The following is a 21,198-nucleotide window of genomic DNA, read 5'->3' as shown; positions in this document are numbered from 1 at the left end:
TTTCATGGAGTCTGTGAAGTAAAAAAAAAACACATGGAAAAAGTGGTCAAATGAAAGATCAAATGAATGTATTGTGTTAGACGTTTCATGATGCTTGTATCTAAAACTAAAGTAGATCATTTGAATATTGTTCTATACATCAGTTGGGGTATCTATAAGCTTCAAAATGAGGTCATAAACTTATCATGAAAGAGCATTCTTGTAGCAGTGTGGGGTAATGAAATCTAAATGTTTGCCTTGGGCTAAGTTGAGCCAATGATTGAACCAATGGCAAATTGATCAAATTGAAGTGTTTTCTTCCCAGGCGTAATGCAAGGCATTATCGCTGGGAAATGAGGTAACACCAGGGACTGGCCAATGTTAGTGTTTAAAAAAAATCAAAAGTGTTTGTTAGGTGTTAAGCCTGTGTTAAAGGCCCAGTGCAGTAAAAAAAAACGTGATTTTTCTGTGTTTTGTGTGTTTGTTAGGTGTATGTAGAACAAACATGGTGTGCCCTGTAGACTACTGCAGACAGGGCCCAGTCAAGTGTTACAGTGGAAAATAGACTGCTTTGTTCCCCCCTGCAGTCACGACCATGTTTCCACAGGGACTGTGGCTTGGTCATGTGATAGGCCCGTAGGGGGTAGTGGGGTAAGTTAGGCCACTTTTTACATTCAGCGTCACTCCATTAAGGGAAATAAAGTATTATTTCTAACAAGGATATCTACATATATATTTCAGGATTAAAGGGCACTAACAAACATGGTCCTCCAAAACTGTGTTATGTTCAATAGTAGGCCTAAGCTTATATTAAACACTACAGATTAACCACACTCCTTTCGGCTCTCCTACAGAGGTTGATATTGTTACACAACAAATAAACGGACACAGTTAACATAGGGACAGTGAGACAGGGGTAGGCATGGCGAACAAAGCCTACCAACGTTTTAACTCTTTACAAATGTCTGGACAGGATTTGAAATCTGGAATCATACTGATGAATAGAAAGTGGTGTGTGTGAACTGTCCATTGAGAAATGTTGCATGGAAGAGGAATAAACTAGGAGACAATAGGGAGATTTTTCACTGACCTTTCACCCCCAGGTTGACAAAGGTCTCCTGGTTCCTCTTTCTGGTGCTGGTGTAGCACTTGTATCTTCCCTTGTCCTGAACTTTTATCCTTTTCAGGAGGAGCGATGCATTGCCATGGGCGATCTGGGAGTTGAACAAGCATGTCCTTCCATTGAAGTGCTTATTCTGCAGTCCATACTGGTCCTTGTTGTAATAGTAGCTGTGAACAGGGATCTGCTGTTTGTACCAGTGGATGACCACGGCACCAGTAGGTTTAAAGCTACAGGGAAGCATGCAGTCCTCATGGAATAAACAAGTCACATAAGCCTCTGAAAAGAAATGTTTGAAAATTAGAAAGTAGTGGTTTCGAAGAACACTTACAGTATACCTCAGCATCCATGGATGAGGAGAACATATCCAAACAGTAAGATGACCAGAATATCAGAATGTTGATTAAAGTAAAATACATGCGATTGACTGGCCTTTTCAGAATATTACAGCATATTTAGTGTTCTAACTTCTAAACTATCAATGGCCAGCAGCAAATACCCAAAGATGTTTTCCACCCAAACAAATCCTGTATCTTGTGTTATTTAACATGCAGTCTCTTCTCACAGCAGAGACTTGACAAAATGTATATGAATCTACGTACAAGTATAATCAGATGCGGAATAAAAGTCCATGACAGCATATTACCATCTATCGATCGTTTGTTTCTCTGGTGATGTTCAATAAATAAATTCAGGAAGGTTAGATGAACAAGTAACTACATTTAGTTTCTTGCTATTACCTGAATCGTCGTTCCCAAATAAATATCTCTTATCTTTGCTGCCGTTAGGACATTCTATGGATCACCAAATGGATAAGTAAAATGTGCTCTAAAACAAGAGATACACATACTGTAGAGCCTCAATAACAGCACCTCCTTAGAGCTTAGTTACTCCCTGAAATATATTTATATATATATATATATATAGAGAGAGAGAGAGAGAGAGACAGAGGAGGTCACGCCATACTGTACCTTTGGAGTCAGTCATAGACAATGTCCACAGAAAGATCAGGAGCACAGTGGCCGATCCATGTGTCAGTGCCATCGCAGAGGGTCTGTGTTCAGATCTTAGTCTGTATCTGTTAGTATGTGTGTGTGTGTGTGTGTGTGTGTGTGTGTGTGTGTGTGTGTAATGAGCTGTGTCTGTGTGAATCCATGTCAAAGTGGCTGTTACATTGATGAAACAAGGACATATTAACCAAGCAAGTAAAACTTTAACCTGCCTGACCATGAGTAGTCATTAGGTTAGTCTGATTAATCAGGCTTCAATACATAATTAATTGGTATATACAGCCTGAAACATTTGTGTGCAAAATTGTGTAAATGTACATTGAAAGCCAGAATATTGAATAAAATGACATTTGAACTTACTCTGCTCAGAGGGTTGTTTTTATGGTTTGATTTGGCACTGAGGTAAAGTTAGTTTCATATTTTTACTTTTTTATTAGGATTTCAATTAAAAAAAAGCATAAATTGTTCTCCACCCTCTCCTCATTCAGAATATACTATTTTCATTGTCATTGCAGACTTGGTTACAGGAGGCTGCTGAGGGAAGTATGGCTCATAATAATGGCTGGAATGGAGTTAATGGAATGGTATCAAACACACGGAAACCATGTTTTTGATGTGCTCGATACCATTCCGTTGATGCCGTTCTAGCCATTACTATCAGCCCGTCCTCCCCAATTTAGGTGCCACCGGCCGCCTGTGGTGTACACTTTGTACAACTATTCAAGCAGTTGTTCCATTAACCTGCACACCACCCAGGCCAAGCTCCTGCTGTCTGCTTCATTACACATTACTCCATTAAGCCAGGCCACAGTAATTGAGTTCACAGACTAATCAACCATACAACTTGTGCCATAAAACTGTGCCTGAGAGTAAGTGTGTGTCTGGCCATTGTTTACCATGTAAAAAAATATTGCTGGCATCTAACCCCTCTCCCAAAGTGTAAATTCATCCATGTGAAATCACTCCACAAATATATTATTAATTTATACACTGAGTATACAAAACATTAAGAACACCTGCTCTTTCCATGACATTTGAATCCAGGTGAAAGCTATGATCCCTTATTCACTTCACTTGTTAAATCCACTTAAGTATGTGTAGATGAAGGGGAGGAGACAGGTTAAACAATGATTTTTTAATCTTTGAACGGGGTATGATAGTAGGTGCCAGGCTCACCGGTTTGTGTTAAGCACTGCCGCGCTGCTGGGTTTTTCACGTTCAACAGTTTCCCGTGTGTATCAAGAATGGTCACCCAAAGGACATCCACTCAACTTGACAACTGTGGGAAGCATTGGAGTCAACATGGGCCAGCATCCCTGTAGAATGCTTTCGACACCTTGTAGAGTCCATCCCCCGACGAATTGAGGCTGTTCTGAGTGAAAAAGGAAGGTGTTCCTAATGTTCGGTATACTCAGTGTATATAGTTCCACAGGGACTGCCACAGAATTGCTGACACTGCAGGAATCATCCACAGCATGTGATCAGCCATCACGTTGGTTACACCTGTAATTGGAAATATCATGGTCATTTTACTTTTGATATTCATCCTCCATATCTTTGATTGTTCCTCCTACATGTTACCTGCAGTGGGTCGTCTGGCTGTGATGTTGACCTGGTTTTGGACCATGTGTCTCCTCTGGAAGCCTGTGAATGTACAGGTGTAAGTTCCTGAGTGTTTCTCACTCTCTGGGTTGTGAAGAAGGAGGGATCCTTTACTCATCAGAACCTGGTCCTGCTCCAGTCCAGCACGGCCCTCCCAGAGGTTGGAGGTCCGTCTGGTTCTGTTGTCGTAGCTGAGGATGACTGTGGGGTCATTGGTTCTGGTGAAGGTCCAGGTGAGGGAGAAGTTCTGGAGGTTCTGTGGAGCGATGCAGGGTATGGACAGCTCTCGCCCTGCCTCTCCAATCAATTCCTCTGAAATAGAGACACATTCACCCAAAGTGTGACTGGCTGGTTTTGTCCAACTTTTTTGGCCTTTATATTGTTATGGTGGACCATGATAAATGGGTGAAAGATCTGAATACCTGTCTTCTTTATGGAGGTGGTCCACACCTGGGCCTTGTCTGCAGAGATGACAGAGCAGAAGTAGGCATAGTCAAAGACATTACCCAGGATCCTGACTCTGCTCTCCACTATGTACAGACCCTTGGAGTCTGGGGTTTTGACGGTGGAGTTCTGTAGTGTTTCTGGGCCAGATAATGGGTCTGTGGACCATGCCACCTCAGGGGCAGGATAGATGTTCTGAGATGAACAGGAGACCACCTCCCCAGTCATCTCCATTCTCACTGACTGAATGAGAGCTGCAAAAAAAGAAAGAAGTGTTCAATAAATTGTCACAATAGTTTAAGGCCCAGTGCAGACAAAAAAAATGTGATTTTCCTGTGTTTTGTATACAATACATCACCAAAAGTATGTGGACGCCCCTTCAAATTAGTGGATTCGGCTATTTCAGCCACACCCGTTGCTGACAGGTATTTAAAATTGAGCACACCGCCATACAATCTCCATAGACACACATTGGCAGTAGAATGGCCCGTACTGAAGAGCTCAGTGACTTTCAATGTAGCACCGTTGTAGGATGCCACCTTTCCAACAAGTCAGTTCACCAAATTTCTACCCTGCTAGAGCTTCCCCGGTCAACTGTAAGTGCTTTTATTTTGAAGTGGAAATGTCTGGGAGCAACAACGGCTCAGCCGCGAAGTGGTAGGCCACACAAGCTCACAGACCGGGACCGCCGAGTGCTTTAGTGCGTAGCGCTTTAAAATCATCTGTCCTTGGTTGCAACACTACCGGGTTCCAAACTGCCTCTGGAAGCAACGTCAGCACAAGAACTGTTCTTCTGGACATTCATGAAATGGGTTTCCATAGCCGAGCAGCCGCACACAAGCATAAGATCACAATGCGCAATGCCAAGCGTCAGCTTGAGTGGTGTAAAGCTTGCTGCCATTGGACTCTGGAGCAATGGAAACGCATTCTCTGGAGTGATAAATCACGCTTCCCCATCTGGCAGTTCGACCGACAATCTGGGTTTGGCGGATGCCAGGAGCATGCTACCTGCCCCAATGCATAGTTCCAACTGTAAAGTTTGGTGGAGGAGGAATAATGGTCTGGGGCTGTTTTTCATGGTTCGGGCTAGGCCCCTTAGTTCCAGTAAAGGGAAATGATAACGCTACAGCATACAATGACGTTCTAGATGATTATGTGCTTCCATTTATCGTTCTAGACGATTATGTGCTTCCTTTTGGCAACAGATTGAAATGTTTCAGCATTACAATGCCCCCGTGCACAAAGCGAGGTCCATACAGAAATGGTTTGTTGAGATCGGTGTGGAAGAACTTGACTGGCCTGCATAGAGCCCTGACCTCAACCCCATCGAACACCTTTGGGATGAATTGGAACGCCGACTGCAAGCCAGGCCTAAAAGCCTAACATCAGTGCCCGACCTCACTAATGCTCTTGTGGCTGAATGTAAGCAAGTCTCCGCAGCAATGTTCCAATATCTAGCCTTTCCAGAAGAGTGGAAGCTGTCATACAGCAAAGGGGGGACCAACTTAATATTAATGTCCATGATTTTGGAATGAGATGTTCGACGAGCAGATGTCCACATAACTTTGGTCATGTAGTGTATATTTACACACTATGAGGTTGGAATAATACTGTAAAATTGTCAAAATTATGATAATGACATTTTAGTATAAGAGTTGTTTGAAAATACTGACATTTCAGCCTGTATTGGTGGAATTGAGTTTTGGCCTTCCTGGTGAATGTTTTGCATGTCATCAATCAAGTTTTCAAGATCCAATATATCATGCAACGTTCACGTGCTGGTCAGAACTTGGAAACTCTTACTTACTAACTGGTTGTAGTTAAACATGTGCCGTGTTCAACGAATCAGCAAGTCTGAAATGTCATTGTTTCCTAGTTCTGACTAGTTAACTTTCAAAAGTAGAGAAATACACACACACACACACACACACACGCACACACACGTGAAAGTGTTATTGGTTGTGATTTCATGATTTTCATCATGTGATAATTTAGGGGTTTTCCACTTTTTTTTTTAAACACCACTCCTGAATAAGAAACAATGTAATTAACAATTTGGTGCAACATGCACCATACTGGCTGCATTTCTGTACTTTGAAAGTTAGGCATCTTGAAATTTGCTTGTTGACATGCAAACAAAATGGGACTATATCAACAATGGACTAATGAAAGATAGTTTTTGTGGTGGGATTTTCCTTTAATAGACCAAAAGAATGAGTTCCAAAACTCTCTGCCAATAACCTCTAGTTTTCTGTTTTCCCCTCCTCACTCAGATCACGCCCAGACAGTACTAGCAAAATTCTTCCTTGAGAAATTGCTCTTTGCTAAGAAGCTGTTTTTGTTTCTTGTTGACCATTTTAATTTAAATAAATAACCGTAAGGCACTTAATTGTTACCCAGAAAATATCTGATATCGATACAAAAAAGGCTGCATTGGACCTATTAATTAGCCCGATGAGACAAAGCACTACTTAATTAACACTTAGTGAGCTCCAAAGGTAATAGGACAGTGACACATTTTTTGTTGTTTTGGCTCTGTACTTCAGCATTTTGGATTTGAAATGATACAATGACTATGAGGTTAAAGTGCAGACTGTCGGCTTTAATTTGAGGGTATCTTCATCCATATCAGACGCAACGTTTAGAAATTACAGCACTTTTTGTACATAGTCCCCATTTTAGTGTACTTAACGTATTAAAGTAGTCAAAAGTTAAGTATTTGGTTCCATATTCATAGCACGCAATGACGACATAAAGCTTCTGACTCTACACATTTGTTAGGTGCATTTTCTGTTTGTTTGATTGTTTCAGATTATTTTCTGACATTCTGATATCTGCTTCACTGATTTCTGCTCATGTGAAAGCCTGGGTTTTCTGTACGTTAACACTTGAAGCTTATTACCTAAAATGGATCAATTGAAAGTGTGGGTTCACAACTCCAATCCAGATGTGTTGGTCATTACTCAGACATGGTTCAGGAAGAGTGTTTTGAATACTGATGTTAACCTTTCTTGTTATAACCTTTTTTCGGCAAGACAGATCTTCTAAATGTGGGGGAGTGGCAATCTTTACCAAGGATCACCTTCAGTGCTCGGTTATCTCCACCAAGTCTGTCCCCAAACAATTTGATTTGCTTGTTTTAAGTATTAAACTTTCAAATAGCTCTCTATTGACTGTTGCTGGGTGCTATCGGCCTCCATGATCTCCGGCCTGTACAGTACCTGCCCTAAACTCTCTCCTGGCCCCTTACATTAAGTCTGAATTTGTCCTGCTAGGTGACCTAAACTGGGACATGCTTAAACCACCTGACCAAGTCCTAAAGCAATGGGACTTCCTAAATCTTTCTCAGATTATTACCAATCCCATAAGGTATGACTCCAAACACCCAGAAAAGGCTACTCTTCTTGGCGTTATCCTCACAAATAATCCTGATAGGTATCAGTCTGGTGTTTTCTGTAATGACCTTAATGATCACTGTTTTACAGCCTGTGTTCGTAATGGCTGCTCAGTGAAACGACCTGTCCTGATTTGTCATAGACACTTGCTAAAAAACTTTAATGAGCAAGCCTTCCTTTGTGAAGTGGCCTCTGTAAAATGGTATAGAATCAGCTTGATCCCCTCTGTCGAAGACGCTTGGACCTTTTTATTTTATATTTTCTGTGGTATTGTTAACAAACACACCCCCATAAAGAAAATGAAAAACAGGTTCAGCCCCTGGTTCGACTGTGATCTTGCAGAGTTACTCCACCTCAAGAATTGCATTAGGGAAAGGCTCGGGACACGCATACTCAGGCTCTTGTTCAGGCAAATGAAAAAAAAGTGCACTCAGGCTGTACGGAAGGCCAAAGTTAGTTACTTTAAGGAGCAATTCTCTGTGGGTCTAACCCCAAGAAGGTATTGAAAACAGTTAAAGACCTGGAAAATAAACCCTCCTCCTCACAGCTGCCCATGTCCCTTAAAGTTGATGATGGGGTTATTACTGACAAGAAGCACCTGGCTGAGCTCTTTAATCACCACTTCATTAAGTCAGGATTCCTATATGACTCAGCCATGCCTCCTTGCCCGTCCACATTTCCTCATCTCCCCCCCTTCTAATGCAACTATCCCCGATGCTTCTCCCTCTTTTTCCCCTGCCCCGCTACAAAGTTTATCCCTGCAGGCAGTCACTGAGTCTGAGGTGTTAAAGGAGCTCCTGAAACTTGACCCCAAAAAAACAAACATCTGGCTCAGATGGTTTAGACACTTTCTTCTTTAAGGTTGCTTCCCCTATCATCGCCAAGCCTATCTCCGACCTCTTTAACCTGTCTCTCCTCTCTGGGGAGGTTACCATTGCTTGGAAGGCAGCCTCGGTTTGTCCTTTATTTAAAGGGGGAGATCAAGCTGATCCTAACTGTTATAGGCCAATTTCTATTTTACCATGCTTATCAAAAGTTTTGGAAAAACTTGTCAATAATCAACTGACTGGCTTTCTTGATGTCTATAGTATTCTCTCTGGTATGCAATCTGGTATCCGCTCAGGTTATAGATATGTCACTGCAACCTTAAAGGTCCTCAATGATTTCGCCATTGCCCTTGATTCTAAGCAATGTTGTGCTGCTATTTTTATTGACTTGGCCAAAGCTTTTGATTCGGTAGACCATTTCATTCTTGTGGGCCGGCTAATGAGTATTGGTGTCTCTGAGGGGTCTTTGGCCTAGTTTGCTATCTACCTCTCTCAAAGAGTGCAGTGTATAAAGCCAGAAAATCTGCTGTCTCAGCCACTGCCTGCCACCAAGGGAGTACCCCAAGGCTCAATCCTAGGCCCCATGCTCTTCTCAATTTACATCAACAACATAGCTCAGGCAGTAGGAAGCTCTCTCATCCATTTATATGCAGATGATACGGTCTTATACTCAGCTGGCCCCTCCCTGGATTTTGTGTTATATGCTCTACAACAAAGCTTTCTTAGTGTCCAACAAGCTTCCTATACCCTTAACCTTGTTCTGAACACCTACAAAACAAGGGTCATGTGGTTTGGTAAGAAGAATGCCCCTCTCCCAACAGGTGTGATTACTGCCTCTGAGGGTTTCGAGCTTGAGGTAGTCACCTCATACAAGTACTTGGGAGTATTGCTAGATGGTACACTGTCCTTCTCTCAGCACATATCAAAGCTGCAGGCTAAAGTTAAATCTAGACTTGGCTTCCTCTATCGTAATCGCTCCTCTTTCACCCCAGCTGCCAAACTAACCCTGATTCAGATGACCATCCTACCCACGCTAGATTACGGAGACATAATTTATAGATCGGCAGGTAAGGGTGTTCTCGAGTGGCTAGATGTTCTTTACCATTCGGCCATCAGATTTTCCACCAATGCTCCTTATAGGACACATCACTGCACTCTATACTCCTCTGTAAACTGGTCATCTCTGTATACCCGTCACAAGACCCACTGTTTGATGCTTATTTATAAAACCCACTTAGGCCTCACTCCCCCTATCTGAGATATCTACAGCAGCCCTCATTCTCCACATACAACACCTGTTCTGCCAGCCACATTCTGTTAAAGGTCCCCAAAGCACACACATCCCTGGGTTGCTCCTCTTTTCAGGTCGCTGCAGCTAGCGTCTGGAACATGCTACAACAAACACTCAAACTGGACAGTGTTTTCTCAATCTCTTCATTCAAAGACTCAATCATGGACACTCTTACTGACACTTGTGGCTGCTTCGTGTGATGTCTCTACCTTCTTGCCCTTTGTGCTGTTGTCTGTGCCCAATAATGTTTGTACCATGTTGTGCTGCTACCATGTTGTGTTGCTACCATGTTGTTGTCATGTTGTGTTGCTACCATGCTGTGTTGTCATGTGTTGCTGCCTTGTTATGTTATTTTCTTAGGTCTCTCTTTATGTAGTGTTGTGTTGTCTCTCTTGTCGTGATGTGTGTTTTGTCATATATATATATATATATTTATTTATTTATTTATTTATTTATTCTTCTTATTTTTTAAATCCCAGCCCCCGTCCCCGCAGGTGGCTTTTTGCCTTTTGGGAGGCCGTCATTGTAAATATGAATTTGTTCTTAACTGACTTTCCTAGTTAAATAAAGGTTAAAAATAAAAGACAAAAAAATGTATATATATGTTGTGCCCCATTGAAATGAATGGTAAATAATGTATTGTGTCATTTTGGAGTCACTTTTATTGTAAATAAGAACACCCCTTTACTTTTTCTACATTTGCTTCTAAACACTTGTGGATGCTACCATGATTACAGATCACCCTGAATGAATCGTGAATAATGATGAGGAAGAAAGTTACAGACACACAAAGATCATACTCCCAAGAAATTATAACCTCTCACCTTTACAATAACGGTGGAAGTTAGCATTTTTTTGGGGGGGGGGGGGGGCTGTATGATACTTGTGCGTCTGTAACTTTCTAACTCATCATTATTCACAATTAATGCAGGATTATCCGTAGTCATGGTAGCATCCACATTAATATAGAAGTGTTAAAAAACATTATATTCTTATTTACAATAAAAGTGACTCCAAAATGACACAATACATTATTTACCACTTATTTCTATTGGGCACTGAAACACAACCAAAACAAACTGAAAATTCATCCAACCAATTTATAGAGTCACAAGCTTGATTTAGTCATTGTGTGCTATGAATATGGGACCAAATACTTCACTTTTGACTACTTTAATACACATATAAGTGACTTTGTCCCAATACTTTTGGTCACCTACAATGTGGGGTCTATGTACAAAAAGTGCTATAATTTCTAAACGGTTCACCCGATATGGATGAAAATACCCTAAAATTAAAGCTGACAGTCTGCATTTTAACTTCATAGTCATTGTATCATTTCAAATCCAAAGTGCTGGAGTACAGAGCCAAAACAACAACAAATGTGTCACTGTCCCAATACTTTCACACAGCAACAGCAGGAACTAACCTTCCACCTTAACATCCACAAAGGTTTCCTTGTTACCCATCACGGTGCTGGTGTAACACTTATATAGGCCCTCATCTGAAACATCTACCCTCTTTAGTAGGAGCGATGCATTTCCATGAACAAGCTGGTCTTTGAACAAAGAGGTCCTTCCACTGAAATGTCCATTCTGCAGTTGTAACTGGTCACTTTGATAGTAGTAGCTATGGACGCATATTTGTTGTTTATACCAGTGAACCACCTCGTCTTCATTTGGTTTGAAGCTGCATGTCAGCACACAGTCCTCAGAGTAGAGACATTTCACCAGAGAGACTGGGAGGGAAGACATGAAAAATAAAAATGCCTAGATATTCTTTAATAGCTGTTTGGATTCCAGAGGTTAATGTTATTTTATTACAATCAAACATTTCTGATAATGAATATATCTAGTATTCTTACCCGAAGTTACATTTTCAGCCAGTTGCAGGGTAAATAACAAGATGAGTAGAAATGTAATTGACCCTGTTATTCCCTTGTTTCCTTTACAAGTATTCATCCACTCACACATCTAAGAGTAGAAGGGGAAAATATTAGTGTACAACATTTTCAAAATCTCAAAATATATTATGATCTTCTCATGCTATGCTTGCAACATTTAAGATAGTGATGTAGTTGAAGATACGGTGCCTTTAGAATGTATTCACACCCCTTTACTTTTTCTACATTTTCTTGTGTTACAAAGTGGGATTAAAATGTATTTAATTGTAATTTCTTTGTCAACGATCTACACAATATACTATAATGTTAGAGTGGAAGAAAAATTCTAACATTTGTAAAACATTCATAAAAAAATAAATACTAATATATATTGATTAGATAAGTATTAAACCTTCTGAGTCAATTCATGTTAGAATCACCTTTGGCAGCGATTACAGCTGTCAGTCTTACTGGGTAAGCCTCTAAAAGCTTTCCACACCTGGATTGTGCAACATTTGCCCATTATTATTTTTTGTATTCTTCAAGCTCTGCCAAATTGGTTGTTGATCATTGCTAGATAACCATTTTCAGGTCTTGCCACTGATTTTCAAGCAGATTTAAGTCAAAACTGTAACTCGGTCACTCAGGAACATTCACTGTCTTCTTGGTAAGCAACTCCAGTGTAGATTTGGCTTTGTGTTTTAGGTTATTGTCCTGCTGAAAGGTGAGTTCATCTACTAGTGTCTGGTGGAAAGCAGACTGAACCAGGTTTTCATCTAGGATTTTGCCTGTCCTTAACTCCAAAACATTTCTTTTTTATCTTGAAAACTTTCCAGTCCTTTACATGAAGCCATTACTATGCTTGAAAATATGGAGAGTGGTACTCAGTAATGTGTTGTATTGGATTTGCCCCAAACATAACACTTGTATTCAGGACAAAAATGTTATTGCTTCACCACATTTTTTGCAGTATTACTTTAGTGCCTTGTTGCAAACAGGATGCATGTTTTGGAATATTTTTATTCTGTACAGGCTGCTTCTTTTCACTCTGTGAAGTAGGTTAGTATTGTGGAGTAACTGAAATGTTTTTGAACTCTGTAACTGTTTTAAAGTCACCATTGGCCGCATGGTGAAATCCCTGTGCAGTTTCCTTCCTCTCCGGCATCGGAGTTAGGAAGGACACCTGTAGTGACTGGGTGTATTGATACACCTTTCAAAGTGGATGCTGATTGGACGAGCAGCGTTCCAAGCTGTGTTGTATTGGCCGTCACAGACACACCTACGCCTTCTAACAGTACCATCTGAAAATGTTCACTGTGCCTCCATAAGAATATCATGTTCATGTTGCTGTTCGAATCATCTCTTGTATTTATCTTAACTCGCACATTATTTCCCCTTGCTTCCAGCCTAGCATTTAGTTTGGTACAGCTGGGGTTAATATAAGCCTAGCATTTAGTTTGGTACAGCGGGGGTTAATATAAGCCTAGCATTTAGTTTGGTACAGCGGGGGTTAAAATTTGAGTTTGAGTTTATTTAATTTTTTACAGGGACAGTGCACATTAATCAACGTTTCAGTAAAAGTGCCGGTTTTAGCCAGCCGGCTAATTTTCAACCGCAGTCCCTGGGCAGGTTATTAAAAACAATTACAATATAGACAATCATTGAGCAGTGAGCACACGTAGAGCACATAGGACAAGCAAAACGTAGCATACAGACAGAGCAACATAGAACAAAAAGCAACAAGACAAAATCCATAAAAGCAACAAAGTGTTTCCACACCTCACAAGCTACAGACAACAGACAACATGGAAAGCGGCAATACACAGCTAGGGATTATGTTCACAAATCTGATTGACCTTTAGCCATGTCTTCATGCATTTTGTGAAAGTGTGATAGGTGGTACAGTTATGTGTGTCTGAAGGCAGTGTATTCCAGACATGGGAAGCTCTCACAGAGAAAGCAGATTTACTAAAGGTGCTTTTCCTTAAGGGAACTATACAGTCACCTCTCATGGCGGACCTTGTGGATCTGCTGCCATATGTTTGGGTTTTCTGTTTAACAAAAATACTGAGTGGAGGGGGAGCCAGGCCATTTAGGATATTGAATACAAGACATGCGTTGGTGTATTGCACAAGATTTTCCCAACTCAGGAGCTCATGCTTTCTGAGGATATAACAGTGATGATGGCTATTGGGCTTCCTATCAAGCACTTTGAGAGCCTGTTTGTAGACAGACTGAATAGGTTTTAATGTTGTACAGCAAGCTTGGGCCCAACTAGTCAAGTAGTATGTTAAGTGGGGGGGTATCATAGATTTGAAGTACAGCTTTGCTACCTCTGTAGTCAAACAATTTCGTATAAATCGGAAATTAGCTAGGTTGAATTTGTTTATTTGAATTGCCTTTTTCACATGCTTTTTAAAAGAGAGGTTGGAATCAAGTATGTTGCCAAGGTACTTCAAATCAGATACCACCTGGAGCTTCTCCCCTGACACATAGACATCTGGCTCAGTAGCATCTGTTGCCCTCTTTGTGAAGAACATGCAAACAGTTTTTTCACATTGAGATGCAAACACGAGTCACTGAGCCACTTTGTAACCTGGACCATTACAGTAGTGAGTTCTTGTGCAGCTTGTTGTTTGCATGCACATATATCACTGTATCATCTGCATACATTTGAACTTCAGACCCAGTACAGACAGAAGGCAGATCATTAATGTACAGGCTGAACAGGAGGGGCCCCAGTATTGACCCTTGGGGCACGCCCACATCATAGCTAAGAGTGGACGACAGCTCATTGCTCACTCTGACACACTAAGCCTCGCATTTAGTTTGGTACAGCAGGGGTTAATATAAGCCTAGCATTTCGTTTGGTACAGCGGGGGTTAATATAATCCTGGCATTTAGTTTGGTACAGCGGGGGTTTATATAAGCCTAGCATTTCGTTTGGTACAGCGGGGGTTAATATAAGCCTCACTGTCTGACCTCGGAAACAATGTTTCACTTTTGAATTTTGATCTCTGTAGTATCATAAGTAAAGTGAGCAGTGTCAAGACAACTTTTTCTGAGCCAGTTGAAATCACACATCAACCAGTGGAGTCTGGTGGGAGGAGCTATAGGAGGACGAGCTCATTGTATTGGCTGGAATATAATCAATGGAATGGAGTCAAACTTGTGGTTTCCATATGTTGATGTGTTTGATACTGTTCCATTCATTCCATTCCTGTAACGCTCGTCATTCGAAGGAGAAGTGGACCAAAGCACAGCGTGGTAAGTGTTCATGATAATTTATTTCAAGAAACACTCAAACAAGAATAACCAAAAGAAACAAAACGAAAGCGAACCGTTCCGTCAGGCTCAGAATGCTAAACAGAAAACAATCTCCCACAAACACAGGTGGAAAACAGGCTGCCTAAGTATGATTCCCAATCAGAGACAACGATAGACAGCTGCATCTGATTGGGAACCACACTGGCCCAAAAACAAAGAAACAAAAAACATAGACTTCCCTACCCGAGTCACACCCTGACCTAACCAAACATAGAGAATAATAAGGATCTCTACGGTCAGGGCGTGACAATTCCAGCCATTACAACGAGCCCACCCTCATATAGCTCCTCCCACCAGCCTCCTCTGGCATCAACGTCATTACCATGGGCACATGCAAGTAAATGCCAATAGAAAAAATATCAAACAAAATGCAGCTAGTGTACTGCCATTCCAGGTTCAATGTTTGACATAACTGAGTTAGCTGAAGTTGACTTGCTAGCTAGCAAGTGAGAATAACTTATCCAGCCTGCATAGCAACCATTTTGTTTAAAACAGAAGACATGTCATTTTGCATAACAACTATGAATAATAATGAATGACTGGGTCATGTCTGTAGCAACATGACCAAAATAACTAACTAGATTTTGTCTGGATTATATATTCTGGTGGAAGAATGAAATTGTATGAATTTGTAATATGTTGGGAACAGTTTTATAAAAGCAATAAGGCAGTGCTGTATCACGAATACAGTCACAGGTAAATGGGTTGACACTGGAACAGGACTCCAACAGGATTCTGGCAGGAATGGGAGTGAAGTTCTAGGCTTGCGGTCCAAACACTTAAAAGACCCCCTCAGCCTCAAAATTAAGTGGACACTTCTGATGACGTATAACTTGTGTCAAATATACACTTGCAGGGCAAGGGAGGAAGGAATGATTTTTAAATGGACCACACTTTGCTGGAAATTCGTCACTCGTTCATCCCGCGATGATTGTGTTTTTAGCCACCGGTAACTTGTGGGTGCTTTATATGCGCTACAGTCAATTATGATTGCATGTCTACTTATATTAAATATATCATTATTAATATACGCCTACTGTATGATAGCTAGCAAACTAACTTTAGCCTGCCTAGCTGGAACTAACTGAAGAAGGAAAATGTTTTATTTCCAAAAGATAAGCAAACAAAAACATATTTACTTTTTACGAGACGTGTTTGTACCGTCATGTGCTTTAGTAGCACAATTTGTAACTTATTTGCATTCGTTTTTACCTACACGTGTATGTTGACTTCTCCATTGATGTTGTTTTTAAGTTTTGGAGGACTTTTCTTAGGAGATGTACAATCGTCGCAAATGTAATTATGTGGAGTTTCAGGGCCCTGAGTGAACATAATTATACACTCGCAAAGCCGACTAAAAACGAGGGCTGAGAGCGTTGCAAACTTCCCTTGCTTGGCTAATCATTTGGACCACCCGCCAAGATGGCGACGGGGATTCCCCAAGGGCATAAGGCGAGGGTAAGTGAACGAGGGTGTGTTTTTTTTAAAGTGTTTGGACGGCAACCCTAGAGTCAACTTTGAGACAGGATCAACAATCCGCAGGAACGGGCCGTACAGGAACAGTTCTAAACTTAGTTTTTGGGGTGGAAATATGTAATGTGTTGGGCATTTCATTAACAAACAAAAAAACTATGTAGGCTAGGCCTAATATAGTTTACTTAATAAAAAGAAATTGTAATTTTCCACTCTCACGCCTCGCTCCAGTTGTAGCCAGTTACTAGGCTACCTGATGCCAACCCACGTCAGTAGACTAAATGATGACGTCTTCAATAGAGGAATTGCAACGTCTTGTAGAAGCCAAGGACCGACCCATCATTAACATTAACATTAGAGTCAAGGAAAAAAATAGAATTTGATGGAGTTGTCGTTGACAACGAAAGAACCGAGTACACGGCAATGCTAAGGTTTAATCAAATAGGCCACAAACGGAGAGTGGGACAAGCGGCATAGCTGCCCTTCTCCCAGTCCCAACAACATTGCCGTTAAGGCCAATTGTTTGCGTATTTAACGAAACTCATACCATCTGAGGTGTAGAGTGAAATAAAAATAGACTGACTTATGCAGTACTGCTGCTCCCATGTCAATCTCTACTGCGAACAACGCCATTTAGGGCAGCTAGCCACCAGGCAGCTAGCCCCCTGTAATTCACATTAAGACCACAAGATGTCACAATTATTTATTTTCCCAACACTTTTATCTGGTTGCCACTGCTCTTACTCAACAAAACATTTCCTATGTCATACATTTTTGAGAAAGTAACTTAATTGCGGTTGTAAATGTTTCCACTGCTGACTGATTACTTTATAACCTTTTAGCTATTTGACACAGCATGTGATGTCTTATAGCTAGATGGCTAGCTACGTTTTTAAGAGAACTTTTCAGTTGGCATCTCCCCGTTTTCAGTCACAGGTGGGGGCTGGATTAGGTGTGAGCTGTGCAGGAGGTGGGCTCATGAGTTGTGCTCCAATTTTACTGGGAATAGCTTTATTTGTGACCTATGTATAAATTTGAATTGCACAATGACAGAGCGTAAGAAAGTTGCCACATCAATATTACACAGAGATAAAAGATATTGTTATTAAATGTTATATTCCAATGTTATTTAATGTTATTAGTTATATTCCAATATTATATTCTAATGACAATTTTTTTGTATGCATTAAAAACAACTATTGAATACCTTTTGCTCCTGAATGTCATTTTAAAGACTGCTGGGATATAAAATCTTGCATTATTCAAATAATATTTAGTGCAATTGTACATAATGGATTGTATAGAAAAGGAACAACGAAGAATGAACAAAGAAAATGAATGTGCAGGTGAGTTAAAAAGAGGGACTTTACATCAAATCTCCTCATAGGGCGGACATGAATGGTGACATGTGCAACACCATTTCCCCCCCATATTTTGTTTAAATAATTAAAATAAGACAACTAGACATAGCTTTTAAGTATTACTTAAAGAATTTTTAAATAAAACTGATTAAATGGATTTTAACACACTTGTGTGAAACCTTATTCCATAATCTTCCATAAACACCCCTTTCCTAAAAACAACATTTCATGAACTATACTGCTCAAAAAAATAAAGGGAACACTTAAACAACACATCCTAGATCTGAATGAAAGAAATAATCTTCTTAAATACTTTTTTCTTTACATAGTTGAATGTGCTGACAACAAAATCACACAAAAATAATCAATGGAAATCCAATTTATCAACCCATGGAGGTCTGGATTTGGAGTCACACTCCAAATTAAAGTGGAAAACCACACTACAGGCTGATCCAACTTTGATGTGATGTCCTTAAAACAAGTCAAAATGAGGCTCAGTAGTGTGTGTGGCCTCCACGTGCCTGTATGACCTCCCTACATCACCTGGGCATGCTCCTGATGAGGTGGCGGATGGTCTCCTGAGGGATCTCCTCCCAGACCTGGACTAAAGCATCCGCCAACTCCTGGACAGTCTGTGGATGGAGCGAGACATGATGTCCCAGATGTGCTCAATTGGATTCAGGTCTGGGGAACGGGCGGGCCAGTCCGTAGCATCAATGCCTTCCTCTTGCAGGAACTGCTGACACACTCCAGCCACATGAGGTCTAGCATTGTCTTGCATTAGGAGGAACCCAGGGCCAACCGCACCAGCATATGGTCTCACAAGGGGTCTGAGGAGCTCATCTCGGTACCTAATGGCAGTCAGGCTACCTCTGGCGAGCACATGGAGGGCTGTGCGGCCCCCCAAAGAAATGCCACCCCACAACATGACTGACCCACCGCCAAACCGGTCATGCTGGAGGATGTTGCAGGCAGCAGAACGTTCTCCATGGCGTCTCCAGACTCTGTCACGTGCTCAGTGTGAACCTGCTTTCATCTGTGAAGAGCACAGGGCGCCAGTGGTGAATTTGCCAATCTTGGTGTTCTCTGTCAAATGCCAAACGTCCTGCACGGTGTTGGGCTGTAAGCACAACCCCCACCTGTGGACGTCGGGCCCTCATACCACCCTCATGGAGTCTGTTTCTGACCGTTTGAGCAGACACATGCACATTTGTGGCCTGCTGGAGGTCATTTTGCAGGGCTCTGGCAGTGCTTCTCCTGCTCCTCCTTGCACAAAGGCGGAGGTAGCGTTCCTGCTGCTGGGTTGTTGCCCTCCTACGGCCTCCTCCACGTCTCCTGATGTACTGGCCTGTCTCCTGGTAGCGCCTCCATGCTCTGGACACTACGCTGACAGACACAGCAAACCTTCTTGCCACAGCTCGCATTGATGTTCCATCCTGGATGAGCTGCACTACCTGAGCCACTTGTGTGGGTTGTAGACTCCGTCTCATGCTACCACTAGAGTGAAAGCACCGCCAGCATTCAAAAGTGACCAAAACATCAGCCAGGAAGCATTGGAACTGAGAAGTGGTCTATGGTCCCCACCTTCAGGACCACTCCTTTATTGGAGGTGTCTTGCTAATTGCCTATAATTTTCACTTGTCTATTCCATTTGCACAACAGCATGTGAAATTTATTGTCAATCAGTGTTGCTTCCTAAGTGGACAGTTTGATTTCACATAAGTGTGATTTGACTTGGAGTTACATTGTGTTGTTTAAGTGTTCCCTTTATTTTTTTGAGCAGTGTAGTTTAAGAAGTGTAAACTCTAGCCATTTATTTTCCTTTTATAGTTTATTCACCTCGAATTTCAATATTGAAACAATGTTGCAAATGTAGGACGTACAAACAGCAAGGTTATTACAAATCTCTGCTGTTGAAAACCACATGTTAGTCTAAATGAAATGGGAAATAATGTCTAGATGCTTTTTACAGTGTAGACCTAGTACATAAATTGCCTGGCTGAGCTGATGAGACAGTGGATTGCGCAGTCAGATGGAACAGAGTAAATAAGCATTTCAATGTCATAGATTTAACTGGTGCTAACATGTGGAATAGACACAGGTTGGAATGCGGTTTTAACCCGTTGTATAATGCTTATTGAACACAGAGTGAGTACATGCAACTTATTATGTGACTTGTTTAGCACATTTCTATTTCTGTGCTTATTTAGGCTTGCCATAACAAAGGGGTTGAATACTTATTGACTCAAGACATTACACTTTTTCATTTAAATGAATTAGTAAACATTTCAAAAAACATAATTCCACTTTGACATTATGGGGTATTGTGTGTGTGTGTGTGTAGGCCAGTAACAAAAAATCTGAATTTTATCCATTTTAAATTCAGGCTGTAACACAACAAAATGTGGAAAAAGTCAAGTCAAGGGGTGTGAATACTTTCTGAAGGTACTGTATGGATGTGGTTTTGTAGAGACCGTTGAATGAGGGAGAACACTTTCTAGGCCTATAAAACTTTTACAGTATAAAGCAAATGTCAGCCAATCCATGCCATTTGAAGACGTACGTGTTCATGCTTGTGTATCCTTTCACAACAAAAATTAAGTGCAGGTCAACTCAAAGGTGCAGCATAACCAGTATTATCCAAAATATAGTTCCATCACACGTTAAATTTCACACAAAACCTACCATAGCAGTGTCACATTCAGGACGAAAATGTCACTCCATTACATAGAGCACAGCAGTGTCTATTTCTGTTACAGTACTGTCATTAGATACCTTAGGCAGTGTCTATTTCTGGCTCAGTACTGTAATTTGATACCTTAGAACGGTATAAGGCAGTTCAGAGTTGACAACTACAACTGCTACAATGTACACTGTATTCACAACTTTAATGTAAATTATGAAGACTGTACAGTTATTAAATTGTCTAGAACACAGATGTGCTCCATTCCGTTCATCCACCTCTGGCCTGCTCGCCTCCCTACCTCTGAGGAAGCACAGTTCCCGCTCAGCCCAGTCAAAACTGTTCGCTGCTCTGGCACCCCAATGGTGGAACAAGCTCCCTCACGACGCCAGGACAGCGGAGTCAATCACCACCTTCCGGAGACACCTGAAACCCCACCTCTTCAAGGAACACCTGGGATAGGATAAAGTAATCCTTCTAACCCCCCCCTTAAAAGATTTAGATGCACTATTGTAAAGTGGTTGTTCCACTGGATATTATAAGGTGAATGCACCAATTTGTAAGTCGCTCTGGATAAGAGCGTCTGCTAAATGACTGATTGACTCCGCTGTCCTGGCGTCGTGAGGGAGCATGTTCCACCATTGGGGTGCCAGAGCAGCGAACAGTTTTGACTGGGCTGAGCGGGAACTGTGCTTCCTCAGAGGTAGGGGGGCCAGCAGGCCAGAGGTGGATGAACGCAGTGCCCTTGTTTGGGTGTAGGGCCTGATCAGAGCCTGAAGGTATGGAGGTGCCGTTCCCTTCACA

At 41.4% G+C, this 21,198-nt stretch overlaps 1 protein-coding gene across 2 annotated transcripts; it reads right to left on the bottom strand.

Moving 5' to 3' along the window:
• Nucleotides 1-2,469: 2,469 nt before the first annotated feature.
• LOC100194697 (V-set domain-containing T-cell activation inhibitor 1) lies at nucleotides 2,470-20,738 on the bottom strand. Of its 2 annotated transcripts, XM_014129267.2 has the most exons (6): nucleotides 20,397-20,738; nucleotides 11,533-11,641; nucleotides 11,098-11,406; nucleotides 4,134-4,409; nucleotides 3,691-4,023; nucleotides 2,470-3,612 (listed from the first exon to the last, which is right to left on the bottom strand). In XM_014129267.2, the coding sequence occupies exons 1-6, from the start codon at nucleotides 20,397-20,399 to the stop codon at nucleotides 3,521-3,523; spliced, it is 1,122 nt and encodes a 373-aa protein (XP_013984742.1). In that variant the 5' UTR covers nucleotides 20,400-20,738; the 3' UTR covers nucleotides 2,470-3,520. The 2 variants fall into 2 exon arrangements, with proteins under 2 accessions (XP_013984742.1, XP_013984744.1); XM_014129269.2 differs by lacking the exon at nucleotides 11,098-11,406.
• Between the last annotated feature and the right edge of the window lie 460 nt (nucleotides 20,739-21,198).

Source organism: Salmo salar, chromosome ssa11 (assembly GCF_905237065.1).
Source record: "Salmo salar chromosome ssa11, Ssal_v3.1, whole genome shotgun sequence".
Classification (NCBI taxonomy): Eukaryota; Metazoa; Chordata; class Actinopteri; order Salmoniformes; family Salmonidae; genus Salmo; species Salmo salar.
Note: the sequence above shows the minus strand (reverse complement) of the source record. Positions and strands in the feature narration are given on the sequence as shown.